At 53.6% G+C, this 22451-nt stretch overlaps 1 protein-coding gene across 1 annotated transcript in view; it reads right to left on the bottom strand.

Annotated features, from left to right (window-relative positions):
- Nucleotides 1–22451, bottom strand: part of DNMT3A (DNA methyltransferase 3 alpha) — a 99343-nt gene that overhangs the window by 62923 nt on the left and 13969 nt on the right. Inside the window, exon 2 of the mRNA XM_049652453.1 lies at nucleotides 9933–10168. Within this exon, the coding sequence (XP_049508410.1) occupies nucleotides 9933–9995 (63 nt within the window). The 5' untranslated portion in view covers nucleotides 9996–10168. The remainder of the gene's footprint in view (nucleotides 1–9932; nucleotides 10169–22451) is intronic.

The raw sequence follows: 22451 nt of genomic DNA, 5'->3' as shown, positions 1-22451 counted from the left end.
CCTTAGTGACACTGGCTATGCCTGACGCATAGGAGATGTTCCACGTATCTTCCCCCCATTTGAATTCAGCTCAGTGCAATACACCCCCGGAGGAAGGGGTGGGATGCCTGAAATGCCATGCCACCTGACCAGGTCCTGACATGTTGAAAGTGTGGACATCACCGGGGCAGGCTGCCACATGCTGAGTCCGTACCTTGGCCCAGGTGCAGGGCAAAGTGCGATACGCCCAGTCCGGCATTCAGGCCTCACCCCTGGGTTGTGCATGAAGAAACCCAATCTCCCCAAGAGCCCGGGTCGGGACTCGAACTCAGGTCCAGGTAACAACTGGCCCATGCCCTTTCCATCAGACCCTTAAGTACGGCTTTGTAAAAAGCATGTTATTTGGGGCCAACACATCATTCTTCCGTGACGTAGTGATGTCACAGGGCAAGGAGAAGGGCGGTAAGGCCTCCGGCTCGGGACCTGCCTGAGTCCACACACACAGTCAGGGGGATGACACACAGAGAAGGAGAACAGATGGCTCAGGGCTGTGCCCCTCAAGGAGGCGTATCAAGAGGTCCATTCTCGCATCTGTCACGGAGCTGGCTTCATTCAATATCTTTGCTGATGGGTTGAGCAAAGGAATGTAAAATATGCTTATCAAATCTGTAAGCAGCCCTGATTAGGCAGCATCACTAATACTCTGAAAGGGAAGAATCTGATCCCCAGTGACTTGGAGCAGCTGGAAAACAGTAACAAATTTAGCAGGAACAGACATGAGCCCAGGTTGGTTTCCTCATCTGTCAACTCAACTAAGGGGACTGAATTAGTCAATTCCTACAGTGGGGGTTGGCAGGAAGGGGACAGAAATTCTAGTTGGGTGGGATTTGGAGAGGGCAGGGATGAGCTGGCCTTCCCGTCCTGCTCTTGAGTCACTAGTAACTTCAAGCCATCTAACCTGAGTCTCTCTTTGCTCACCTATGAAACGAGGCTGATAATATCTACCTTACAGCGATGCCGTGACAATTGAATGAGGTAATATATCAAGAGCTGACACATGAGAGTCACTGAAGAACTACTAACTCCCGCTCTACACGTCCTGACCAGAACTATTCACAAAAGTGCATCCCTCCCTCTTCCCCTTCCCCCCTCCCTCCCCACCCCCAGGCAGAACCCAGTGCCCTGCATTTGCAGCCATCACTCACTGCTACAGACCAAGCCCAGCATCTGGCTGGTACCACTGCAGTGGGATACTCAGGAACACCGGCTCTCTGATCTTTCCAAAATGCAAAGCTGATTATGTCACTCTGCAGAGCTTAAGCCCTTGCTGAGGGGGCTCCCAGGGGCCTGCAGGATCCAACCAAGCTCCTTAGCCCGTGTGAAGGAAGTCCCCCAGGATCTGGCCAGCCGCCTTGGTCTCCCCTCCCCACCGCCTTCCTCCCACTCACCGTAAACAGACTGCACCAGCTGCAAAAGTGGGCTGCTTCCTTCCCCAGCGCCGTGGCACAGACCATTCCTTCTGTCCCGACTACCTCCCCCTCAGGTTGACCAGCAAATCCTTACTTTTCCAACCTAATTTCCTGGATTTCCTTCCTCTTGGTCCCTTCCTCTGACGGAGTCCATAGGTCCTTTCTCCCCATGGCACCAAATACCCAGCACTGCAATGGCCAGCAGTTGTCCTGGATGGGCTGTGAGTGTCTTGAGGGAAGGGACTATGTCTTATCCACCTTGGCATCCCCAAAGCCTAGACCGATGCGCCTAGCATGAGGCAGGCACTCAAAAGCACTTGATGAGTGACTGTCACATAGTAGGTACTCTCAGTAGGTGACTCCATACACACCGAGAGAGGCACACATGCAAATCTACAAACCTACAGTTACGTGAAGATAACTGTGCATGAGGCTCCGGTGCTGCCCTGAGCTTTATGATTTCAAATCAGGAAACAGGATGACTAACGTGTACTTTCTAGGCTTACACAGAGTCATGTCACTTTACATTTATGTAACTCTTTACAGCTCTCAAAGCACCTTCACATTTGGTGGCCTGTTAGGTTAGGTAGTTACCATCAGCCTTTCTAAACTTCTGAGGCTATGATTTGACCTAGATTTTAACCCAGCTCACTGGATGGATTATTTTAAGCCACATACAACTTCTCATTCTGATGAGCTGGGCTATGACGATAATAATCTCTTGCAGTTGTACAGTAGGTGGTAATTAACAGAGCATTTTCACATACATTATTTCATTTTATTCTTCTGCTTTACAGAAAGCAGAGCCGGCATTATTATTATTTTATTTTATTTTTTTTCCATTACACAGGCGGGAAATCTGAAGCTCAGAGAGGTTATCTAACTTACAGAGATCAGGGAGCCAGGAAAAAAGGTCTTTAGAACCAAAATTTCAATCTTTCGACGCCCAGCTCATGGGTCTTTCCACTGCCATGTGCCATTACACCCTATTACGCCACGTGCTGCTGACGTGTGTCACCGTGTGCGTCACAGGGAAACCGTGAGCGTGCAGGCGATCCAAGGTAAAGGCACACACCGGCATTCACATGTGCGTATCTACACAGCTGTCTCAGGAGGCTCACGCCTAGACACAGGACCCCTCCCCTAAAGAGATCTACGTCCCACCCAGAGACAGCCGGCAAGATGTACGTGCTCCCTCCAGAGCGTACAGAGGATGCTACCGACCCAGCATCCGTTGAGCATATGTCTCAAGTTGGTGTTTGAGTTGAGGGGATGAACTTGACGGATCTAGCCAGCCACTTGCCCAGACCCTTTGGGACAAGAGGCACGTACAGCCTTGGCCAGCTGGCCGGCTGGCCTCCAGGGGCCGTCTGTGATCGTGGAATTCAATGGAACCGATTGGCCTCTCCGCCAGGCCCAGCCCCGTTCTGGGTGGCCCGAGTCCCAGCTCTGCAGAGTGACAGCCACAGGACCCTGCACACCACACTGCACACATGTGCTCACAGGTGCCACACGCCCAGGCTGGGCCCACAGACAGGTGGGTGGCAGGGCACGCTGCCGGAGGACGCACGGGGAGGACGAGGCTGCAGCGTGAGTGGCCACGCGGTGGCACCAGGAATGGCTGCACATACCCCCCAAAGTCCCTTGCTTTTAACGATCTCAGTCACCTCCCAAACTATCAGTCCTCTGTTCCAATTATTCATCAGTATTCGACAAGTATTCACTGCCCCATCGGTCTGCTTCATATTATACATACTGAGGAAGGCCCCATCCCTCCCAAAAGGCCATGCCCCCGAGGGGTTCCCACAGCTCCAGTGCCCCATAAATGCTATTTGGAAACCCCAAATGGTTCAAAATGGTGGTGCCTGGGGTTTTCCAGGCCCTCCTGCCAGGGTGCAGCCCTCCCCGACAAGCTGGGTGCCATGATGGGGCCTCACTGCCTTCTGGAATGGAGACTCCACTAAGCACATACCCAACACACTGCAGCCCGGCAGGTTAACCTCCGTGGCCTCAAGGCCAACGTGAGGCCAGGCTAATGGGTGTGCTCAAAAAATATTTATCCAGCACCTATTGTGTGCTGGATACAAAGATAAGCAAATAGAGCACTCAGTTTAGAGAGAGACAACACATAAATAAAAAAGCACCTCAGTAGAGTGTCCCTTCCGTGGACCCCAAGCCCACCCAAGCTCTACATAGCGCTCCATCTCATCCCCACCCCACCAGGCACCCCCTTTCCGGAGGCATTAGAATGCTACGTGGGGCATGATTTTTCTCGATTTATAGAGGGAGAGAATCCAGGTAAAACTACTTCACAGCCATGTGACCCTTTGCCAAGTTTCTTAGCCTCCCTATGCCTCCATTCCTTCTAAAATGGGGGTGACGAGAAGATGCCCCCTGGGTTGTTGCAGGATTGAGTGAGTTAGTTGCCAAGCCAAGGAAGCTCCTTTACATGCCCTACCACAGCGTGCAGACATTAAGTGGGATGATCACAAGAAATATCCCTCATTGCCCCGCAGCTCTCTGCAGGGCACGACCAGGCCCAGGTGCCAGAAAGGAAGGGCATCGTCCCCATTTCCCGAACGTCCTGGAATACCCACTCCAGTCTGCCCTTCTCCCCTGCAAAGCCGAGCTCGGCTGTTCCCGCCCAGGCCCTGTGGGACGTGCTTCTTGGCAGGGAGGAGCTCCATCCCCAGCCTGACCATTTAAGCCACGAGGGACCTAGGGAACCTCACCTGAGCTTCTGAAGGTAGCCACAGCCCTTCCCATCAGGAGTTGGGGCTCCCTGTCTCTTGCCTCAGTGTCGCTTCTATTCAACGCATGAAGGGAAGAGGGACCTCAGGCCTGTTTTTGAGGACCCAGGAATAACCTTCCTTCCCCATGCCAGGTTCTCAGTGGACTTTCAACCCACACCACACCCCGCCTGCGTTTTCCACCCTGTCACGCCAAGCTCCTGAGATCCTGGGGGCTACAGTGCACCTACCCCACCAATGTGCGGACAGGCAGGTAGACAAATACATGGGTGGGTAGGTAGGTAGGTAGAGAGCAAGCTCGCTAGTTATCCAAAATAAGTCGTAAGACTAACTTAACACGTCAGGTCCCTGTGTTAAAAACACACCATGTAAACCTCTCTTTTCCCCGCTCAGAGGCCATGCCGCTGAGTCACACGGCGCATTCCAGACGCAAACACAGGTCTGTCTCCAGAGTCCGAGTGACACCTTCTCAAGACTGTAGTGACTGCAGGTTACCTAAACTTGACCTGCCTACCTCCTCTTACGGTGCCTCACAGATAGCATGTGTTTTACGAATTGAAGGTTTGTGGCAACCCCGTGTCAAGCACGTCTGCCGGCACCATTTTTCTGACAGCATTCGCTCACTTCGTGCCACGTTTTAGTAACTCTTGCAATTTTTCAAAAATTTTCATTCTATTTGTTATGGTGATCAGTGATTACGACTTGCTGAAAGCTCAGATGATGGTTAGCATTTTTGGCAATGTTTCAAAATTAAGGTCTGTACATTTTTTTAGACACGTTATTGCACTCTTGATAGACTACGGTATAGCCCAAGTGTAACTTTTAGGCACTGGGAAATCAAAAAGTTCATTTGACTTGCTTTATTGCAGTATTCACTTTGCCCTGCGGATCTGGAAAGGAACGTGCAGTATCTCCAAGGTACGCCTGTCATATCTAACGTAAAGAATTTTAGAGGACCTAAAACATGGGTCCCAGTCGGCTCAGGGGTGGACTGTTTACGTCACACGTCCACTCTACGTGACCAAGCATCTAATCGACTCCACTGAACTACAAACGGATGTGCCCTTAGTCGTAGCTGTGTTCTTGAAGAGGTAAGGGTAAAGCTACCTTTTCTGTTACCGTCTGCATGAACTAAGAGGGATGCTATTTAAACAACCCCTATAGTGACTATTATAAAGCAAAGAGCCGGCCCTAAGCATTGATGTGTGGGCATCTGAGTGTGATAAAGGCAGAGCGTGCCCAGAGTGGGCAACAGACCTGTGGACCAGCAAGAACAATGGAGAGGGGAGCTAGGGGAAGCCTAGCCAGGGTGCCCTTGAGTTTGTGTACCAGAATGCAGGAAGTAATCAGTGCCCAAGGGAAGTCGGCACTTGCCAGGCCTTTGGGCCAGGCCTTTGGGTTGGAGGAGAGAGCCCCGGCCACAGTGGTGGACACACACGCACACACACACACGCACACGGGCACACTCACTGTGCTTCCCCAGCACAAATATGCATCCACTGCTGTTGCTTCTTCCACCCAGCTTCTCCCCCCCGGATGGTAGGCACGGCTCGTACCTTCCTATCCCCATTCCTTTACAGGAATGTTTATTTAGTTCATCTGACAGACTTATGGAGCCCTACTATGTGCTAGGTGCCTGGAGAGGTACCTGGAAAGAAAGAGAGGAAGAGAAGGAAAGAGAATGGGTGCAGGAGGGAGGCAGACAGGCAGGGAAGGAGGCATGGTAAGAAGTAGGGTGTCCACAGCCCTGTCTTCATTGACCAGCGTGTGTCTGGAGTGTCTGTGTGTGTGCACACGCACATACCCACAATCGTGCCCACTAGACTTGTGTGTGAATTCTTACTGGAGATGAAGTGCCCCCAACACCCACCCTGGGGCAAGAGCGCTGTCGCGAGGAATAAGGCATTCCCTGGCCATCCCGACTTGGAGGCACCACTCATTCTACCTCTTCATGCAGGAGGCAGCCTGGTGGTCAGCAGCCAAGAGCACAGTCTGCCTGGGTTCCAAGCCCACTTGCTAGCCACTGACGAGCTGTGTAACCTTAGGCAAGTGACCGCACCTCTCCAAGCGCCCATTTAGTCGTTAATAAGATGGAGGGTGAAAAGAATACAGCCTATCTTATGGAGCAATGGTCAGAATGAAATAAGATAATGCAAAGCACAGAGCTTAAAGTAGCACCTGGCAGATAGCACTCAGTGCATCTTGGCTGTTGTGTTTCTGAGGCCAGAGGAAAGAAAGAGGGGAGCGGCGTGATCGGGGGCCCAGCCTGGGGCTTGGACTCGTGGCCAGGCGCTGATTCATATTTGGGGAACTGAGGAGGCCTTTCCAGCCCCTTCCTGCTCCCTCTGCCCCTCCCCTCCCCTCCATGCAGGGCCTGACACCCCACCTCCATGCTCCTCCGCAAGCCAGGACCCTGGCTCCGGGCCTCCCTGCTGTTGGACGTGCCCCCCGCCCCACACACATCCCCCATAAGACCAGCTCCCCCTCCCTCCATGTGGCTACATCTACCCAGCTGACCCACCCTGGAGAGAACCCCAGAGCTCTACCCACCCCAAATCTGCATTGTCCCAGCCTCCCCACTTAACATACGGATGGCAAGGTAGGGGAGGCCACAGGGAGAAGAGGTGCTGGGCAGACCCCTCTATGCACTCCCAGCCATACGCACTCTGCCTCAGCCACCACTGCACCCAGCCTGCTTGACCCAGGCCCCAGGCTGCTGTTCTGTGGGAGGGTCTTACCCCTCTCATTTCCCTTTCTCTGCTATCCGCTATGTATTTCCTGAGCATCTACTCGAGGCTAGTCAGGCCCTGCCCTCTACTCCCCCTGGATATCATCCACACCAGTACTTCCTAGATGCCCTAGAGAGCTAGTTAAAACAGATTGCTGGGCCCCTGCCCCAGAGTTTCTGATTTGCATTTCTAACCTTTCCAGGGGCCACTGGGGCTGCCGGTTTAGGGGGTCACGTTTTGAGAACTGCGTGTCCACTACAAACTATAATTCAAGGCCGACAGAAGGAAGCAAGGGCTTTGATCAGAGAGGAGCAATGAAGATTAGGGAGCAGGCACACCGGGCAGAGGAAACCACAGAAACAGACGCCTGGCAGCTCCAGGAAGTACCCAAGTGGAAGGTGCGTGGAGGCGTGGCCGGGAAGGAGGCTGGAAGGGGCGTGGGGCCCAGTGGAGCAGGGGCCAGTGCGTGGCCACACCCCTTCCCTCTGGCTCACCAAACAGTTCCTTTATGCCAGGTGCCCCAGGCAACTCTGCCAGGCTCCTTGGGCCGCAGCCCAAGCCCATCTTCCCCCTCTGCAGACAAGGCACCTCTGCCCCAGGCCTGGCTTTCTCGGGCCAGCGTGGGCGGCTGTGTCTCTACCCGCCCTCCCCGGTGGCTCCCTGGAGCTGTGGGAGCCAGCCCAGAGGTGCCAGGGAGGTGTGCCAGGTGAGCCGGCATGCACGCTGTGGGCGTGGGCGGCTGGGGAGGAGCGCCCGCCATGCCCCAGCCCCCGTCTATCGGCCGCTCTATCAGCACCAGGATCTGGGGCTTGGGTGTGTGTTTGTTGCCGCATGAGCCAGAACAGTTACTATGGGTAGATAATAATAGCAATCGTAATCCCTCATAATTGGACCAGACTTTGCTGTTTGCAGGGCATTTCCATGCCCGTGACCTCATCTGACTTCCACAACCACCCTGTAAAACAGGCACAGCCAGAGTCATGATCCCCCCTTCACAGCTGAGCAAATGCAAGCCCGGATGGCCTGAAGTCACATCTCCAGGAAGTGGCGTACTCAGGCCCGGGCCCGGGGACTTCTGACTCTGTCCAGTGCTCTTTCTCGATCTTGAACTGTCATCACAGGGAGCCTGATCTGCTGCTTTCCATGTGAGGGAGCCAGGGCCTCTGCTATCCAGGGTGGCACAGTTCAGTAACAAGAGGAGTCCGGCCTGACTGTCCCCCCCACCTTTCCCACCTGCCAGCGTGTGGACTGGAGCTGTGTCAGCACCAGTCAGGGCATCAGGCCACGTCGGGAGGTCAGGGTCACCTAATCCAACAGAGGAGCAAAGCAGAGCTGGTGGAGGGAAGGGAATTACCCATAGCTTCCACTCAAGAGCACAGGTGGCCAGCTGCAGGTGGCCCTGACTCCGTGGTGGCAGGGTGTAGGTCTACCGCCGCCCGAGATAGGAGTGGCCCAGAAGGCCCACGGGATAACCTGGACTACCTGTTATTTTCTGTGGGGGTCAGAGAAAGGGGACCGGTAGCGCCTAGAAAGCCTGGCTCAGTGGGCCACGGCAAGCACTTTCTCCCCAGTTTGCTGCGTATACACCCCCAACCGGGGCATTCTGCCGGATTCCAGGCTGGGAAGGCAGGTGCCTGCGCTTTGTGCGCACACCTGTGCGTGTGTCCACACGAGGACTGACGCAGGCGGGGCAGCGAGAAAGGTTCTGACCCACCAGGCTCTCATCTGGACCCACCACTGAGTATCCGGGCTCAGCATCCTCACCTGTAAACTAGGGCCATCTGCCCTTGCCCCACCTGTTTCAAGGGCTGCTTCCAAGAACCACATGGATGGAAACCACTCAGAAAACCGAAACAGGCTCTAAGAATGAGCAAACCCAGGAAGGAGCTGAGTACGCATGGGGGAGGGTAAGCAGTGAGCGGGTCTCAGGGCCGCCCCTGACGGTGGCCAAGCAGAGGGGACACTCCTCAGAGTGCCGGGGGCGGGGGGGGGGGGGGGAGGCATGCCCGGTGCCAGGTGTCCACTGTAGTTCCAGAAGGACAAACTATAACCCCCAACCAAGCATCACCACCCCTCGCTCCTTGCTCAGGAAAAGGGGAGCAGGCAGAGGAAACTGTGAGGACCAGGGCACGGCAGATAGGACACCCCAGAAAGGCCCGTGGCTGGCACAGCTTCCCCAGAAAGGTGGTGGTGGGGTTCACCATTTCACTGACAGAGGGGGAACACAGAATCCCAACGTTGGGGGTTCAGGGTGGCTTTGCCTACAGGTGGACACGGCTTGGTGAGGTTCCAAGGCAGCCTGTGGGGACCCAGCAGGGATCCCTACTGGTCTGCTGGGATCTCCTCTGATTTAGGCTCATCCTGGAGTTCAGCAGAGGGTGATGAGGTCACCTCTCATGGGGCTCTGAAAACAAGGAGGTCATTAGCTCCATGGTCACAAGTGACACTCACTCAGAGCCCGGGGTGGGGGTGAGGGGCAGGAAATCACCATCTCCAGGATGACTGGTGTCACCCTGTGTGGGAGGGGGAGCCCTCATGCGGCCTCACATCTACCAACCTCCCTGAACTTGTCTTTGGCCTCCCAGAAGCTACCGAATACCCTGGGGAAGCAGAGGCAGCTAAGACAGGTAAAGTGACCAACCCGAGGACACAGGGCTGGTAGGAGGCCAATCCAGAAAGGAATCTGGGTTCGGGGACACGCTGCAAGGCCGACTGCCAACACTGTACAGACCCAGGGCTTGAGCCTCTGCTCAGACACCAGGAAGGTGAAAAGCCTGGGTCCTGGAGCCTGATCACGTGGTTCAAATTCCCACCGTACCACCAGGACTGAACCTCTACCAGCCATCACCTGAAGGGGGACATCACCCCCCCTCCACCGCCCAGCGCGAAGGCTGAGCTGCGCGGTCCAGCGCTCAGCACACCAGAGCTGTCACTGCTCGGGGACGGGCCCTCCCCTTCCCTGGGTTTGGGGTCCTAGGGGGTCCTGGGCAGAGCCAGCCGCTCACCTTGCGGTCCTCCTCCCGCTCCGGAGCGGAGCTGCTGGTGTCCCCGGGGCCGCTGGAGGGCATGGCGGGCAGCTGGGCGGTGGGAGGCAGGCTGGGGCTGCGCGGGGCTGGGGGGCTGCTGGGCTTTGGGGAAGGAATTATCGTGGTCTTTGTAAGCAAGAGTTAGAACTTAGACATAGATCCCGGTGCTGAGGGAGACTCCTGCTGCCTGCGGTGTGGACTTCCAGTGGCTCCACCTGTGGGGGAAAGACAAGAGGGGTCAGCAGGGCAGGGCACCCCCAACCCAGGCCCCACCTGACCCCCCCACACACACCTCAGCCCCGGGGCCTGTGAGGCCTGTTCCTCCGACCTCACTCCTCTTCCCAGGCTCACCAGCAGCTCCGGCCAAACTAGCACCCCAGAGAGTAGGGGAAACCGAGGCCGGTTTCAGCTGGCAGGGTACCGCCTGGCTTCCCCCAGGGCCACCTCCTCCCTGCGAGGCGGCAACAGTCTCCCCGGGGCCTCCGCGTTGCTGGGGCGCAGTGGGCGCCACTTCTGGGACTTCTAACTGCCTCCTGCCTCCTCCCTTTTCTTCATTCACGTCTGTTCTCTCCTTTGAAAGCTTCCCGCACCCTCCCTCCCACCCAGCCACCCCCTGGGAAATCCCAGAGGTCCCCAGCCCCGCTACATTTTCCTTCTAATCTGTCCTCCCCTCACGCCCCCGCCCCCACACCGCTCCCACCACGTGGAGGAAGTGAGCTGCAGTCACAGGATGTGAAATGAATGTCAGCTCACTTTAGGACCAGCGCCTGGGCCCAGAGAGAGCTGAGGTTGAACTCGGGCTGCGGCCAGGCTGAAGGCCTAGGTTTGCAGTGCAGTCTGGAGGGCGCCCCGGTGGGGAGAGGCCGAAGCCAAGGCCACGGTGACGGCTGATGGGAGGCTGCTTCCCCCCCACCCCCACTCGAGCCCCACGGATCGGCACCATTTGCCAGGGGAACCTGGTGGGCTTGAGGGGGGCCCTCCGCACCCACCCTGCTTGATTTTAGGGGCTTTTTCATCTTCCCTGCTTCAGGTGCGGGCCTCAAGCCAGTGAAATCACAAAGCCCCCGCCGCAGGCCTCTGCTCGGGGTGGGGGTGTTGCGGATTCAACCCCCTTTGCTCGGAGACACTGAGTTCTGGGCTCCCCACCCCCCAGGAGGAAACCCGGGCCAAGCCCCTGCCTCCAGTGCACCCGCCCGCGGGGAGGGGATTGGCAGGAGAAGGAAAGTGGGAGGCAGCTGGATCTGGGCCCACCCACACCCTTCCCCTTCCAGTTCCCGTTCTGCTTCCCGGGCTTCCCCTCCCTCTCGGGCTCCTTCTCCCATCCCCCTCCAGCCAAGGCTCCCTGGAAAACCAGGCACTGGAGAAAGCACAGGCTTGGGTCTCCCACGGGCGCGGCCCCTCCCCCAGGGACGGCGGCGGCTGGAAGGTGGGTTCTGCCCAGGGTGTGTTGGGACAGGCTGGGGCTGGGAGGAGCCTCCTTAGGGCCAGCACAGGAGGGGCTGTAAGTTCAGACCCCAGTGGGCTGTAGATGCTCCAAGCCCCCACAGGTGAACCCGAAGGAAACCCCAGGTGCTATGCAGACACATAAGCTCGGCACAGTACTGAGCTCCATGAATGTTTGCTGCCCAAATGCACGAGTGCACAGACAGCAGGAGGAGTATTGCTTTAAGTGTCAGACACGGTGCTAAGCACGTGACACGCTGGCCTGCCTTCCTTCCTTCCTTCCTTCCTTCCTTCCTTCCTTCCTTCCTTCGGGGAGCTTCTAGTACTATTACTATCCCACGTTTACAGTGGAACCTAATGTTCAAAAAGGTTAGGATTTGTCCATATTCTAGAGTCAAAGCAGAAACTTGAATCCAGATCTCTCTCACTAAAGCTCTGGGGGGACTGTCTGTGAAGCTTTGTCCCCCAGCTTATACCACCCCACAGAAACAACTCTTGAGAGCCCATTAGAGAACTGGTCCAACCCAGAGCTCCATAAAGCTTCCCTCCATTATCAGCCAGTCATTCCCCCTCAAACCCACACCCCGTTTGTTAGCACAAACATGCCCAATGGCCTTACAACCACCCCCCCCCCAACCACATTAAAACCTTCAAAAGGATAAGGGAGTTATCTGGTTGGAAAGAATATTGAACCCAGAGTCAGCAGATGTGGGTTCTAGTCCTGACTCGGGCTTCCCACCCTTAGTTTCCTCAACCGTGAAATGGGGTGAGGTAGACTCCGTTATCTACAAGGTGTCTTCTCGCCCCTCCCGGCCAAGCTACTGGAGGCTCCAAGGCCAAAGGGGAGATGCAGACAAGGCTGGGATAACTTCAGGAGCCCCAGAGCCCCAGAATGGAGTCGGTGAAGACCCAGGCACAAAGTAAGTAAGAGGCAGATAACCCTCCACCAGATGTTTGTGTCAACACTGCCCTGAGGCCCAGAAACACCCAGGGAGCTTCTGCAAGAAAAAAAAAAAAAAAAAACACTTTCAGAGAACCTCTGGTTGCCATTGAAAAGAGTAGGAAGTAGGAGGGAAAAGCGGAACATCACAAGGCATTGACCCTGAGGGCAGACACCCCGGAAAGGAAAGGAAAGGAAAGGAAACCTCTTTCCTCCTCCCCTTCCTCCACATATCCCCCTGGTATCTGAGCTGCACGCACAAACTCACCGCAAACTCAGCTGACCTGGGTCAGTCTGTAGGTTCCTTTGTGTTACTCAATGGAACAGATCTGTCAGAAAGTGTTCCTCAGAATCACCCAGCATCATCTAAAACCATCCGGCATATGGTCAGAAAGGCCATGCACCGCACAGCCCAGGGGGCCCACGGCGGTGGCCAAGCTCCAGGACTCAACACGGCGCTTTCCACCTGCCCTTGGAAGCTTCCTTCTCTCAAGCAGCCCTGCTGAGAGGAGCGACCAGCTCCTGGGCCCCCCGGTCCCAACCCAGCGGCATGTGTCCACCACGACGACGGTCCTTCGCCAAGCACAGCTCTCTGCTGCTCCTGGCGCCGAAGCCTCCTTCTCACCGGTGCCAAGGGCTGTGCCACAAAAACCACCACCAAAGAAAAATCCATGCCAGGAACGCTACCACCAAGGACAAGCAGCTTTTATTTCCTTCTTTACACTTCTAAATGTCCACAGTGGCCGTAAATAATGTGTATAGCAACATCTTTAAAAAATGCTTAAGGAATCCCATCAGAAAAATATCTGGGTATCACAACCTACACAGTCACCATTATCACTCTTCAATTCCAAACCCGCTGTGGGAAAGAGGACAGGGATTTTGAATATACACAACAAATTTCACCACCGTCTAAATCCAAGTTGGTAAAAAGTTTTTTTTGTTTTGTTTCTCAAGACGTACAGTCACCGGCTGGGGCCGAACAGAGAGGAGACACCCCCCCCCCCCGCCACGACATTTTGGGGTCTGGAAAGCCGCTTCATGATTGCCAAATTTCAGACAAAACTGATTTCAAATCAACCTCAAATCAAATCAGATCAGACCTGCTTTATGACAAGAATCCTCAAAAGACACTTGAGACAGTAGCACCAGCTACCTCCCAGACCAGGGGTGAGGGGGACGGACAAGGGAAAATGAAGAAGACTGAAGGAAAGAAGTAAAAGCCCTAGGTCCTGTCCCCATGGAGTCCGAAGGTTTACTCTCTGGAGAGAACAGAACAGAGGGGTCTCTGCACAGAGTTGACTGGTGCAGCTGAGAGCAAAGGTAATATATCAAAATCCGGGAGATGAAGATTATTTTAAACGCTGACGTCGAGTGCCCCCAGCTTTTCCCCACTGGGCTCCCAGACCCCTGGCAGCCCGACCCTCGCCTTTTCTGGAGAATCTCATTAGTCCAAGGGGATAGGCCTGCGGACAGATGCTGCCACCAGAAGCCAAACGGTGTCCAAATGGCTTGTTTAGGTCAACCAGGTGGGTCTGCCGCACAACAAGCCCCAGCATCATGCACAGGTCTTCTAATCCGCTTGTTCGTCCCCCGTGCTTAATCCTGTAAAGGACCATCATGGACCAGTAGACGTCAGAGGGAAGCCTCTGACTTGGAAGACAGAGACGAGAACGCAGAAACCACAACTTGGAAAACCTAGACTTCAGGCCCAGATCAGACGCCGCGTTCATGAGACAAGAACGTGGCGCGATTTGAAGAGAACACTCAGAGAACAAAACAGATTTGCCGAAGGTACAAGTCATGCTAGCAAGATGCAGAACTCAACACAAAGCTACTCCAAAGAGAAAAATGGAAATAGGAGAGGACGGGAAAGAGAGCTTGAGAAATGGTCCGGAAGTTTCATCTGAAAAGCAGGCGTTACAGAAAACAAAAACAAAAACAAAAACAAAAAAAAAAAAACGGGAGAAAATTACCAATGAAATAATTCAAGGGAATTTCCCAGAACCGAGACATGAGTGACCTGGTTGAAAAGACCCACCACAAGGCACGTCACCGTGAAATCTCAGAACACTGACATCAAGAGAGGATCTTGCAGACCAGGAGAAAAAGTGACACATAAAGGTCCAGGAAGCAGAATGGCTTCGGATCGCTCAACGGTAATGTGGAAAGCAAGAAGACAAAGGACCAATACCTTTGGAATTCTTAAAATAATTCTCCCGTTAGAATTCTTTACGCAGCCTCATCATCATTTACGTGTGATAGGAGAATATATTTTCCAGACGCTCCTTTCTCAGGAACACAGGAAGATGTCCTCTAAGACACACGAGACAAGGGAAGGGGATCTCCGGGATTGAGGTGGAAACAGGCCAGGTGAAGCCATCGAGGGTCACTGTTCGGATCAAAGCAGTGTCACCTAAGCCTCAGGCCTGTTGACTGCTGTCATTGCCATGCCCTTGACCATCGAACGGTCTTTTTAATCCGACAAGACTACAGGTGTCACTCCCTGTTCCCACTCTGCCATCTGAACTCAGGAACTGGACGGATTCGGATATTGACAGGTATCTGTCCTGGACGATGTGCTCCAAAAAGGGGGAGTAAACCAGACAAGAGGAAGAAGGCGAGATCCAGGAAACAGGAACTTCGACCCGAAAGAAGGCAGAGGGAATGCCACGGAGGACCACAAAAGGAAGCCACAGAATGGCAGCCACAACGTGCCACACAGCTAGAACTGGAAAGAACTTTCCAGCGAGAACTGGAAAACTGGGTCTGGAGCATGTAATATTTGATGTGACTGCCCTATGGAAAGCCACACCAACAGCTATTAGAAGGTGAGACAGCAACTAGCAAAAAGTACAAAGAAAATAAGGCAGGTGCAGAAACCAGATCATTGTTAACTTCAGTGGAAAAAAAAAAAAGGAAACGATTGCAGTAGACTATAAGGCTTAGCTGTGAATACAGACGCATTAGTTGATTTAACAAATATGTGTGTGTGTATACACACCTATGTAATGCATGTGGGTATATATACATATGTATGTATATATATACATATATACACACGTATATATATACATATATACGTGTATATATATATACATATGTATATATGTATATATATACACACGTATATATGTGTGTGTGTATATATATGTATATATACGTATATGTATATATACACATATATATGTGTGTGTGTGTGTATATATATATATATATATATATATATATATATATATATGCATTTCCTGTTGCTGCTGTTACAAGTTACCACAAAATTAATGACTTAAAACAACACAAATGTGTCATGTTGCAGTTCTGGGAAACAAAAGTTCAAAATGGTTCTTGTCACTGGACTGAAAATCAAGATGTTGGTAGGGCTGCACTCCCCTCCCTGGAGGCTCTAGGGAGAATCCATTCCCTCGATTTTTTCGACTCCTACAGGCTACTCATATTCCTTGGCTCATGGTCCCTTCCATCGTCAGAGCCAGCAACGGCCAGGCTCTCTCTTATCGCATTACTCTGACTCCGCTTCCAGAATCACATCTCCTCTGCCTCTCCCACCTCTGTCTTTCATTTCTAGGGACCCTGTTGATTACCCTAGACCCACCCAGAGAATGTAGGATGATCTCCCCATCTCAAGATCTTTAACTTAATCAGACCTGCCTGCAAAGTCCCTTTTGTTACATAAGGTAACATATCCACAGGTTCAGGGGATTAGGATGCGTCCCTCTTGGCGGGGGTGGGGACGTGGCAATATCCTGCCTATGACACATATACACACGCATACATTCATATGTGCATAAAACATTTTTGAAAGAGCACTGTTAATAGTATGCCCTACCACGAGAGCGATTTCGGAGCAGAAAGGCTGGCCGTGTAAGGGAGCTGCATGCCTACTTACTAAATAGGAAATCAATGGGAAATGTCTAAAATGGAAGAATCAAAAATATGCACATGCCTCAGAAACGTGAGATGCAAAATTGCTAGAAGAAACAGCTAAAAGTGGTCGCCTCTGAGAAGGAGAGGGTGGGAGGGTCTCTTTGGTGAAGTGATGTTGGTCTTGACGTCTTACGTGATGCATATGTACTGCTGTGAGGAAATAAGACAGGAATGTTATGGGGCGCCTGGGTTAACCAGGCGGTTAAGCGTCAGCTTCAGCTCAGGTCATGATCTCACGGTTCGGGGATTCAAGCCCTGCGTCGGGCTCTGCGCTGCCAGCTCGGAGCCTGGAGCCTGCTTCGGATTCTGTGTCTCCCTCTCTCTCTGCCCCTCCCCCACTTGCATTCTGTCTGTCTGTCTGTCTGTCTCTCTCTCTCTCTCAAAAATACATAAACATTAACACAATTATTTTAAAGAGGCAATAGGGAAGGGCAAGAGGGCTTACCTCCCAACTTCAACCACTGGTTGGCGTTGGCTTCTATCCTCCTCTACGAGTGCGTCTAAGCCCTTCTACCTTGCTGCTCTGTGAAACCATCACTTCCCACAGCATGACCATGACCAGTGCCTCACGCCCACACACAGTTCCATCACCAGCTATAAAAGGGGTGCCTCCCTCCCTGCTCCCCCACCCCACCCCTCACGGAACGTGTCTAATCCCTCCCCGTACATCACTTCCACCAAGCACAGCCCCTGCCCGGGGTGCTGCACGTCCCTTCCATTCCTCCCAAAGTGCATCTGTGCTCGCCATGGCTGCCCACGTCCCTAACCGCAACACCGGCTCATTCAACAGCCCACCTCAGCCAAACACCCACAGTTGAGCCATCCCTGCCACGTCACCTCCCCCCCCCCCCCGCCTCCAGCCTGCCACACCGTCCCCGGCACCGTCCCCACCTTCCTCACCAACCCCAACCCCATCAGCACCTCCCCAGCTCATCACCCCAAGTCTCCCCTCCAGGTTTGCGCCCACCGGCACTGAGACCGTCACCCCGCTATGTCACCTCAACAAGAGCCTGCGCAGAACGATTCTCTTCCAGGAACAAAACCAGAATTGCCCCAAACCTAAATCCTTTCTCCATCAAAAACAATCCCGGGGCACCTGGGTGGCTCAGTCGGTTGAGCTTCCGACTTCGGCTCAGGTCACGATCTCACGGTTGGTGGGTTCAAGCCCCCTGTCGGGCTCTGTGCTGACAGCTCAGAGCCTGGAGCTGCTCTGGATTCTGTGTCTCCTTCTCTCTCTGCCCCTCCCCTGCTCACGCTCTCCCTCTCAAAGATAAACAAAAATTTTTTAAAAATTAAAAAAACAACACAATCTTGATGTCATCATCGTAAGAGCCCCTTCCACTCCATCTCAAGTGCTCGATCTGCATCGCTGAAAAACATAGACCATCTCTGGAGCAGGCCCTTCCTCCCCTTCCGTCTAAAGTCTACTTTTCCCCTTGTGGACTTTGCTTGTTTCCAGCTATCTACCCCTCCCCACCAGGGGGCTTGGGGCGTATTTGTCCTGACCCCACAACTCACCCCAGGCAGAGTGAGCACGTGACCAGGCGGGGCCAACCGGACGCCTCCGGGGACCGTGGTGGTGCAATGGAAAGGCTACAGGGTAGGATGTGAGTCAGGAGCGGCTGCCTGCGGGGGAGGGCTTGCCTGAGAACAAAGAGCTGAAGACAGAGGGATGGCACACTGAGGTCATTGTCTAGGCCCCCGAGAATCTAGCTGTACCTGGAGGCAGGGCATCTCTGAAACTCGCAGTAATGGAAGCCTTTCCCTGCTTGGGTGTGAGTGAGTCTGTGCCGTGTGGCTGACAGTCCTGACTCATATGCTAATCTCAGCCTCCTAAAGGGCTTCTTCCTGCGTGGGTTCAAATCCTGACCTGCTTACTCTATCAGCTGTGTGACCTGGGGCAAAACCATGGCCCTCGGCCTCAGTTTTCTCAGCTGTAAAATGGGGTAATAATAGGAGCCACTTCAGAGGGTTGTTGTGAGAATTCAAACGAAATTCATTGAACATGCTTACAAGGGTGCCTGGCACAAAGAAAATCCTCAGTACATTTAAACAACTGTTAGTCCCTGACTAATCCAGCCCACGGTTTTCTCTCCTTTCTTGAAATCCCCCGAGTGCCCGTGAGCGGACGTCACTCAAACAGGAGCTTGTACTCACGAAGCTCCCACGACGTGCCAGCCCCTGTGAATAGAGCTTTACAACCGCAACATCTTGTTCATCGTCACGCCTCACTCCGACCTTTTGAAGTGGGGCCTCTCCCCTCCCCCCTCCCCGTTTTCCAGACGAGAAACGTGCGGTATCGAAAGGTTAAGAAAGCTGCCCAAGGTCATTATTAAGTGGTGGAGCTGGATTCACATCCACGTCAGTCCCACCCTGAAGTCCAGAGTTTTCCACTTCATCATGTCCTCTTACAATTAACATGTGGCTGTTGCAGACATATTAACTTTGGGCACAGATTGGTCTGAAAGCAAAGTTTCCAGTTAGCCTCCCTTTCCTGGTGAGGCCTGTCTGCGGGGAGGGCAGGAGTCGGCGTGGTGGTAAACAACTTTCTAATCATAGTAGCCCGGGCTCTGCCCAACACGTCAATCATTCATTCAGCTATTTACTGGGTACCTACCATGTGCTCGGCACTTGCTAAGAGACTCGTATGGTCCCATTTCATCCTTGCAACGATCCTGTGAAATGTATGAAATGTTTCTCTTGTTATTCCCGTCTTATAGAAGGAAAACCTGAGGCTGAGGGGTTTAGTACCTCTCCAAGGGAGCACAGGTAGAAAGTTCCAGGGCAGGATTATGAAGCCAGGTCCATCTAACTCCAGAGTCCTTACAAACATGGCAGCACTTGGTCACGGATGAACGTGCTGAGCCTACGCCGCAGCTCATCTGTCTACGCCCCTGGTGTGGCACCAGCCCAGAGATAGCAGCGTCATAGCTGAATTTCCTACTGGAGCTTGGGCAGAGCTACAAATGCACCTTGTGGATGACCAAAGGCAGGAGAGTAATCGTGTGCCCCTCGCCACCTAATCATCTGCCAGGGTGGCGATAAGCTCTGGGCCTAGTAAACTGGGGGCCGGTAGGAGGCTGAGGGGAGCGACCAGGGCCTCCTAGACAGAGATGTCTATCTGCCAATTCTTTCCCCTTACCACAGCCTCTCTCGGTCACAAGACTGAGCTGGATGGGGGGCGGGGGGGGGGGTCTCCTTTGGACTGCTCATTCCCTCTCAGCGTGAGTGAGATGCACATCATCATACCATTCCTCTGGCTTCCAGAAACATCCCTCCCATCCAAACCACCAGCTGCACAGAGAATACCAAAAGCCATTGGCAACAGGCCAACAGTCCTGCCATCCTGTTGCCACTTCAAAGCCCATCTGTCTGGCTCTGGAGTCACAACAAGATGACCTGTGGTTGTCACACTCCCCTCGAGGCCAGGGCACCACCAGTGTGAGCATTTATGATCACACCAAACCTGCTGCCACGATGGTGGCAACACCGGCAGAGATGAGTTGAATCAGACTCCTGTGCTCATACTAATGGTTACCATGACACAGACCCGAAAGCAAGGAGGGAAAAAAAAGATTTATACCCAAAATAGATGCTGGTAAGGAGCCGAAGTTGTCCTTGGGCATTAAAAAGAACCAGTACAGACTTCCGTTAAGGAGCATGCAATTCTGAGTGTGACAGGTCAGGAGATGCCTGACTTGTGGGGAGCCATGGGTGCTGGAGCAGTCAGATGGGCGTCCCGGGCCTTGGATCAGAGAGCCAGGGTGGCCAGGCTGAGGGTCCACATGAGAATCAGCCACGTGGGCCCTGGCAGGGCCTGCTGTCTGAGCAGCCGTGAGCGTGGGTCCGGTCCTGTCCTCCCCTGGAGGTAGCCCATGGTCCACACCTGCCAGCTCCGGGACCTCTTCACTTACTCCCTGTTGACCCCTGCCTGTGGCCCCTACCTCCTGTCTCTGAAAGCGTCAAGGAGTGCGAAATGTCATAATCCCCGAAGGGGACACCACCATGGTTCCACTGGAAAGCAAGTCCACAGCCTCCCATTTTTTGGACCCCTGCGCCACTGAACCAAGAGCCCCCAAAAAGGAGTTACTCCACTGGCTTGGGTGATCGATCCTAGTTACCACACCGCTGAGTTGCTGGTTCGTAACAGAGACAAGGAAGACCACATCCGGAATCCAGAGGATTCTCTCAGTCACCTCTTAGAACTTCCAAGCCCCAAAGTTAGGGTTAATGGAAAAACTAGAGTAACAATAACAACAACATAAAAGACAGACCAACGAGGGATTCGGATCCTTCGAGAATCAAGGTTCGGGCCCCTGCACCAGGTAAAAGAAGCCTGGCCTGCTGACATTCCAGTAGAGCACAGAGGAAATCTAGGGTGGATAACGGGAGAAAGGAGCCAGACATCAAATGTGGCCTTGGGAACAAACACAGAAATGAAAACAGTAGTAGTTTTGTGTACTTTCTATTTACTGGATACATATACGTGTTTATTTGTACATGGTAACCGTTTTTCTTCTTTTTCCTCCTTCTTCCCATTATTTCATATACAAGCTGTTGGAAGTTAAATTTATACTTTAGTCTTTAAAAAAAAAAAAAAGATTTTATTTTTAAGTAATCGCTACACCCAACGTGGGGCTCGAACTCACAACCCTGTGATCAAGAGTCACATGCTCCACCGACTGAGCCAGCCAGCCTCCCCTATACTTTAGTCTTTAGGTAACAGAATAGTCAGTGGCACTGTGGCTGAACTTGAGAAGCTATTCACGTAGACAGTGGCTGATCCAGTGCTTAGTGGGACTCTTCGGGGAAAGGGTGAGAAGAATTGCTTGCCGTGTCTTGCTAGGTAGAAACACGGCTTCGATTGTAGTTGTAGGGGAGCCCAAATAGGTGTGAAAGGTGCAAATGCAGTTGTGCGGCCAAAGGGGTAGATAGACTGCCAGTTAGCGATTTATTCATCCTTCACTTCCTGCTCGGTGAAAATGGAACCAGGCCCTTGAAGTGTTTCTCCTCTGCCAGTAGGCACGGCGTTAGACTCTGCCACCAGAGGGTACTGGAGGGACACTGAAGAAAAGGGAGTCTTCTTTCCTAGACCTGGGGTGCTCTCCCGGAGCTCTGTACACAACTTCCCAGGCCCCGGCTCCTGCAGCGAGGGGCCTTCTGAAGCGCCTGGTCTGGGGAGTGCCTAACAGCCGGCAGCAGCCAACATCTCCACCCGACACTCCCCTTGGGTAGTTTAGTGGCAGTGTGACCCATGCGTAGCTTTCCTTGGGACCCAAAGGATGGCTTCCAGTGAGTTCCAGGGGCAAGTCTCCAGCAAGGTCTTCCAACGTGTCTCCACAGTCAGCTCCCTGTCATCCAGGGAGCCACAGCCGTGCCCTCTCCATCCAGGTCGGGATATCGGCCCCGGCGTGGGCCTCTTCCCCGGGCGCTCCATGGTGACCCCCCGGGGAAGCGGCTGGTCTCACACGTGCTATTTCTAGATTCTCTGTAGTTCGTTCTACGTCTCACCGGCGGGTCTCTCACTACTCCCAACCCCAGTTGTAGTTAACACGTCTTGATAGTAAAACCTGTTCGGATCACGATGTGCTTTCTGTCTTCTGAATGGACTCTGATACGGTCACTCACAGCCTCAAAGGACCATTTTCCATCCTCATGGTCCTTGAGTTCAATTCAGCCTCCTCGCCAGCTAACCGTTACCCTGCTTCAAGCACTCGATCGGCCACCGTTTACTGAGTGCCACTGCTGAGCCACAAGACACCCTACTTCTGGAAGCTTCCAAGCCAATCGACTCTCTGGCTCTCAGTCCTGCCCATGCCTCCCCCTGGCTCCATGCCCTTGACTCTCCCACCCCTCGGGCCCCTCTGCTGTCTCGGGGGGCAGCTATTACTGCACGGCGGGCACCCCCGTGGGGCACGCGGTCCCCTCTGCGGAGACGCTCAGGCACTGGGGTCAGTACAGACCCCCACTTTCTGGACATCTCCACCTGGCTGGTTTGCAACCACCTAAAATCCCACTCTTCTAGACCCAGATGCCTCATGTTTCCTCTGACTTCTCTCCCTACGCGGTAGTGGCACCACCCCCACCTCAGCCGCGGAAGCCCCAAAGCCTGAAGAGAACCGAGGTCCCCCTTCCTCCTCAGTCCACCCGGCACCTGATCCTGTCCTCGGGCC

This window comes from Panthera uncia, assembly GCF_023721935.1.
Source record: "Panthera uncia isolate 11264 chromosome A3 unlocalized genomic scaffold, Puncia_PCG_1.0 HiC_scaffold_12, whole genome shotgun sequence".
Taxonomy (NCBI): domain Eukaryota; kingdom Metazoa; phylum Chordata; class Mammalia; order Carnivora; family Felidae; genus Panthera; species Panthera uncia.
Note: the sequence above shows the minus strand (reverse complement) of the source record. Positions and strands in the feature narration are given on the sequence as shown.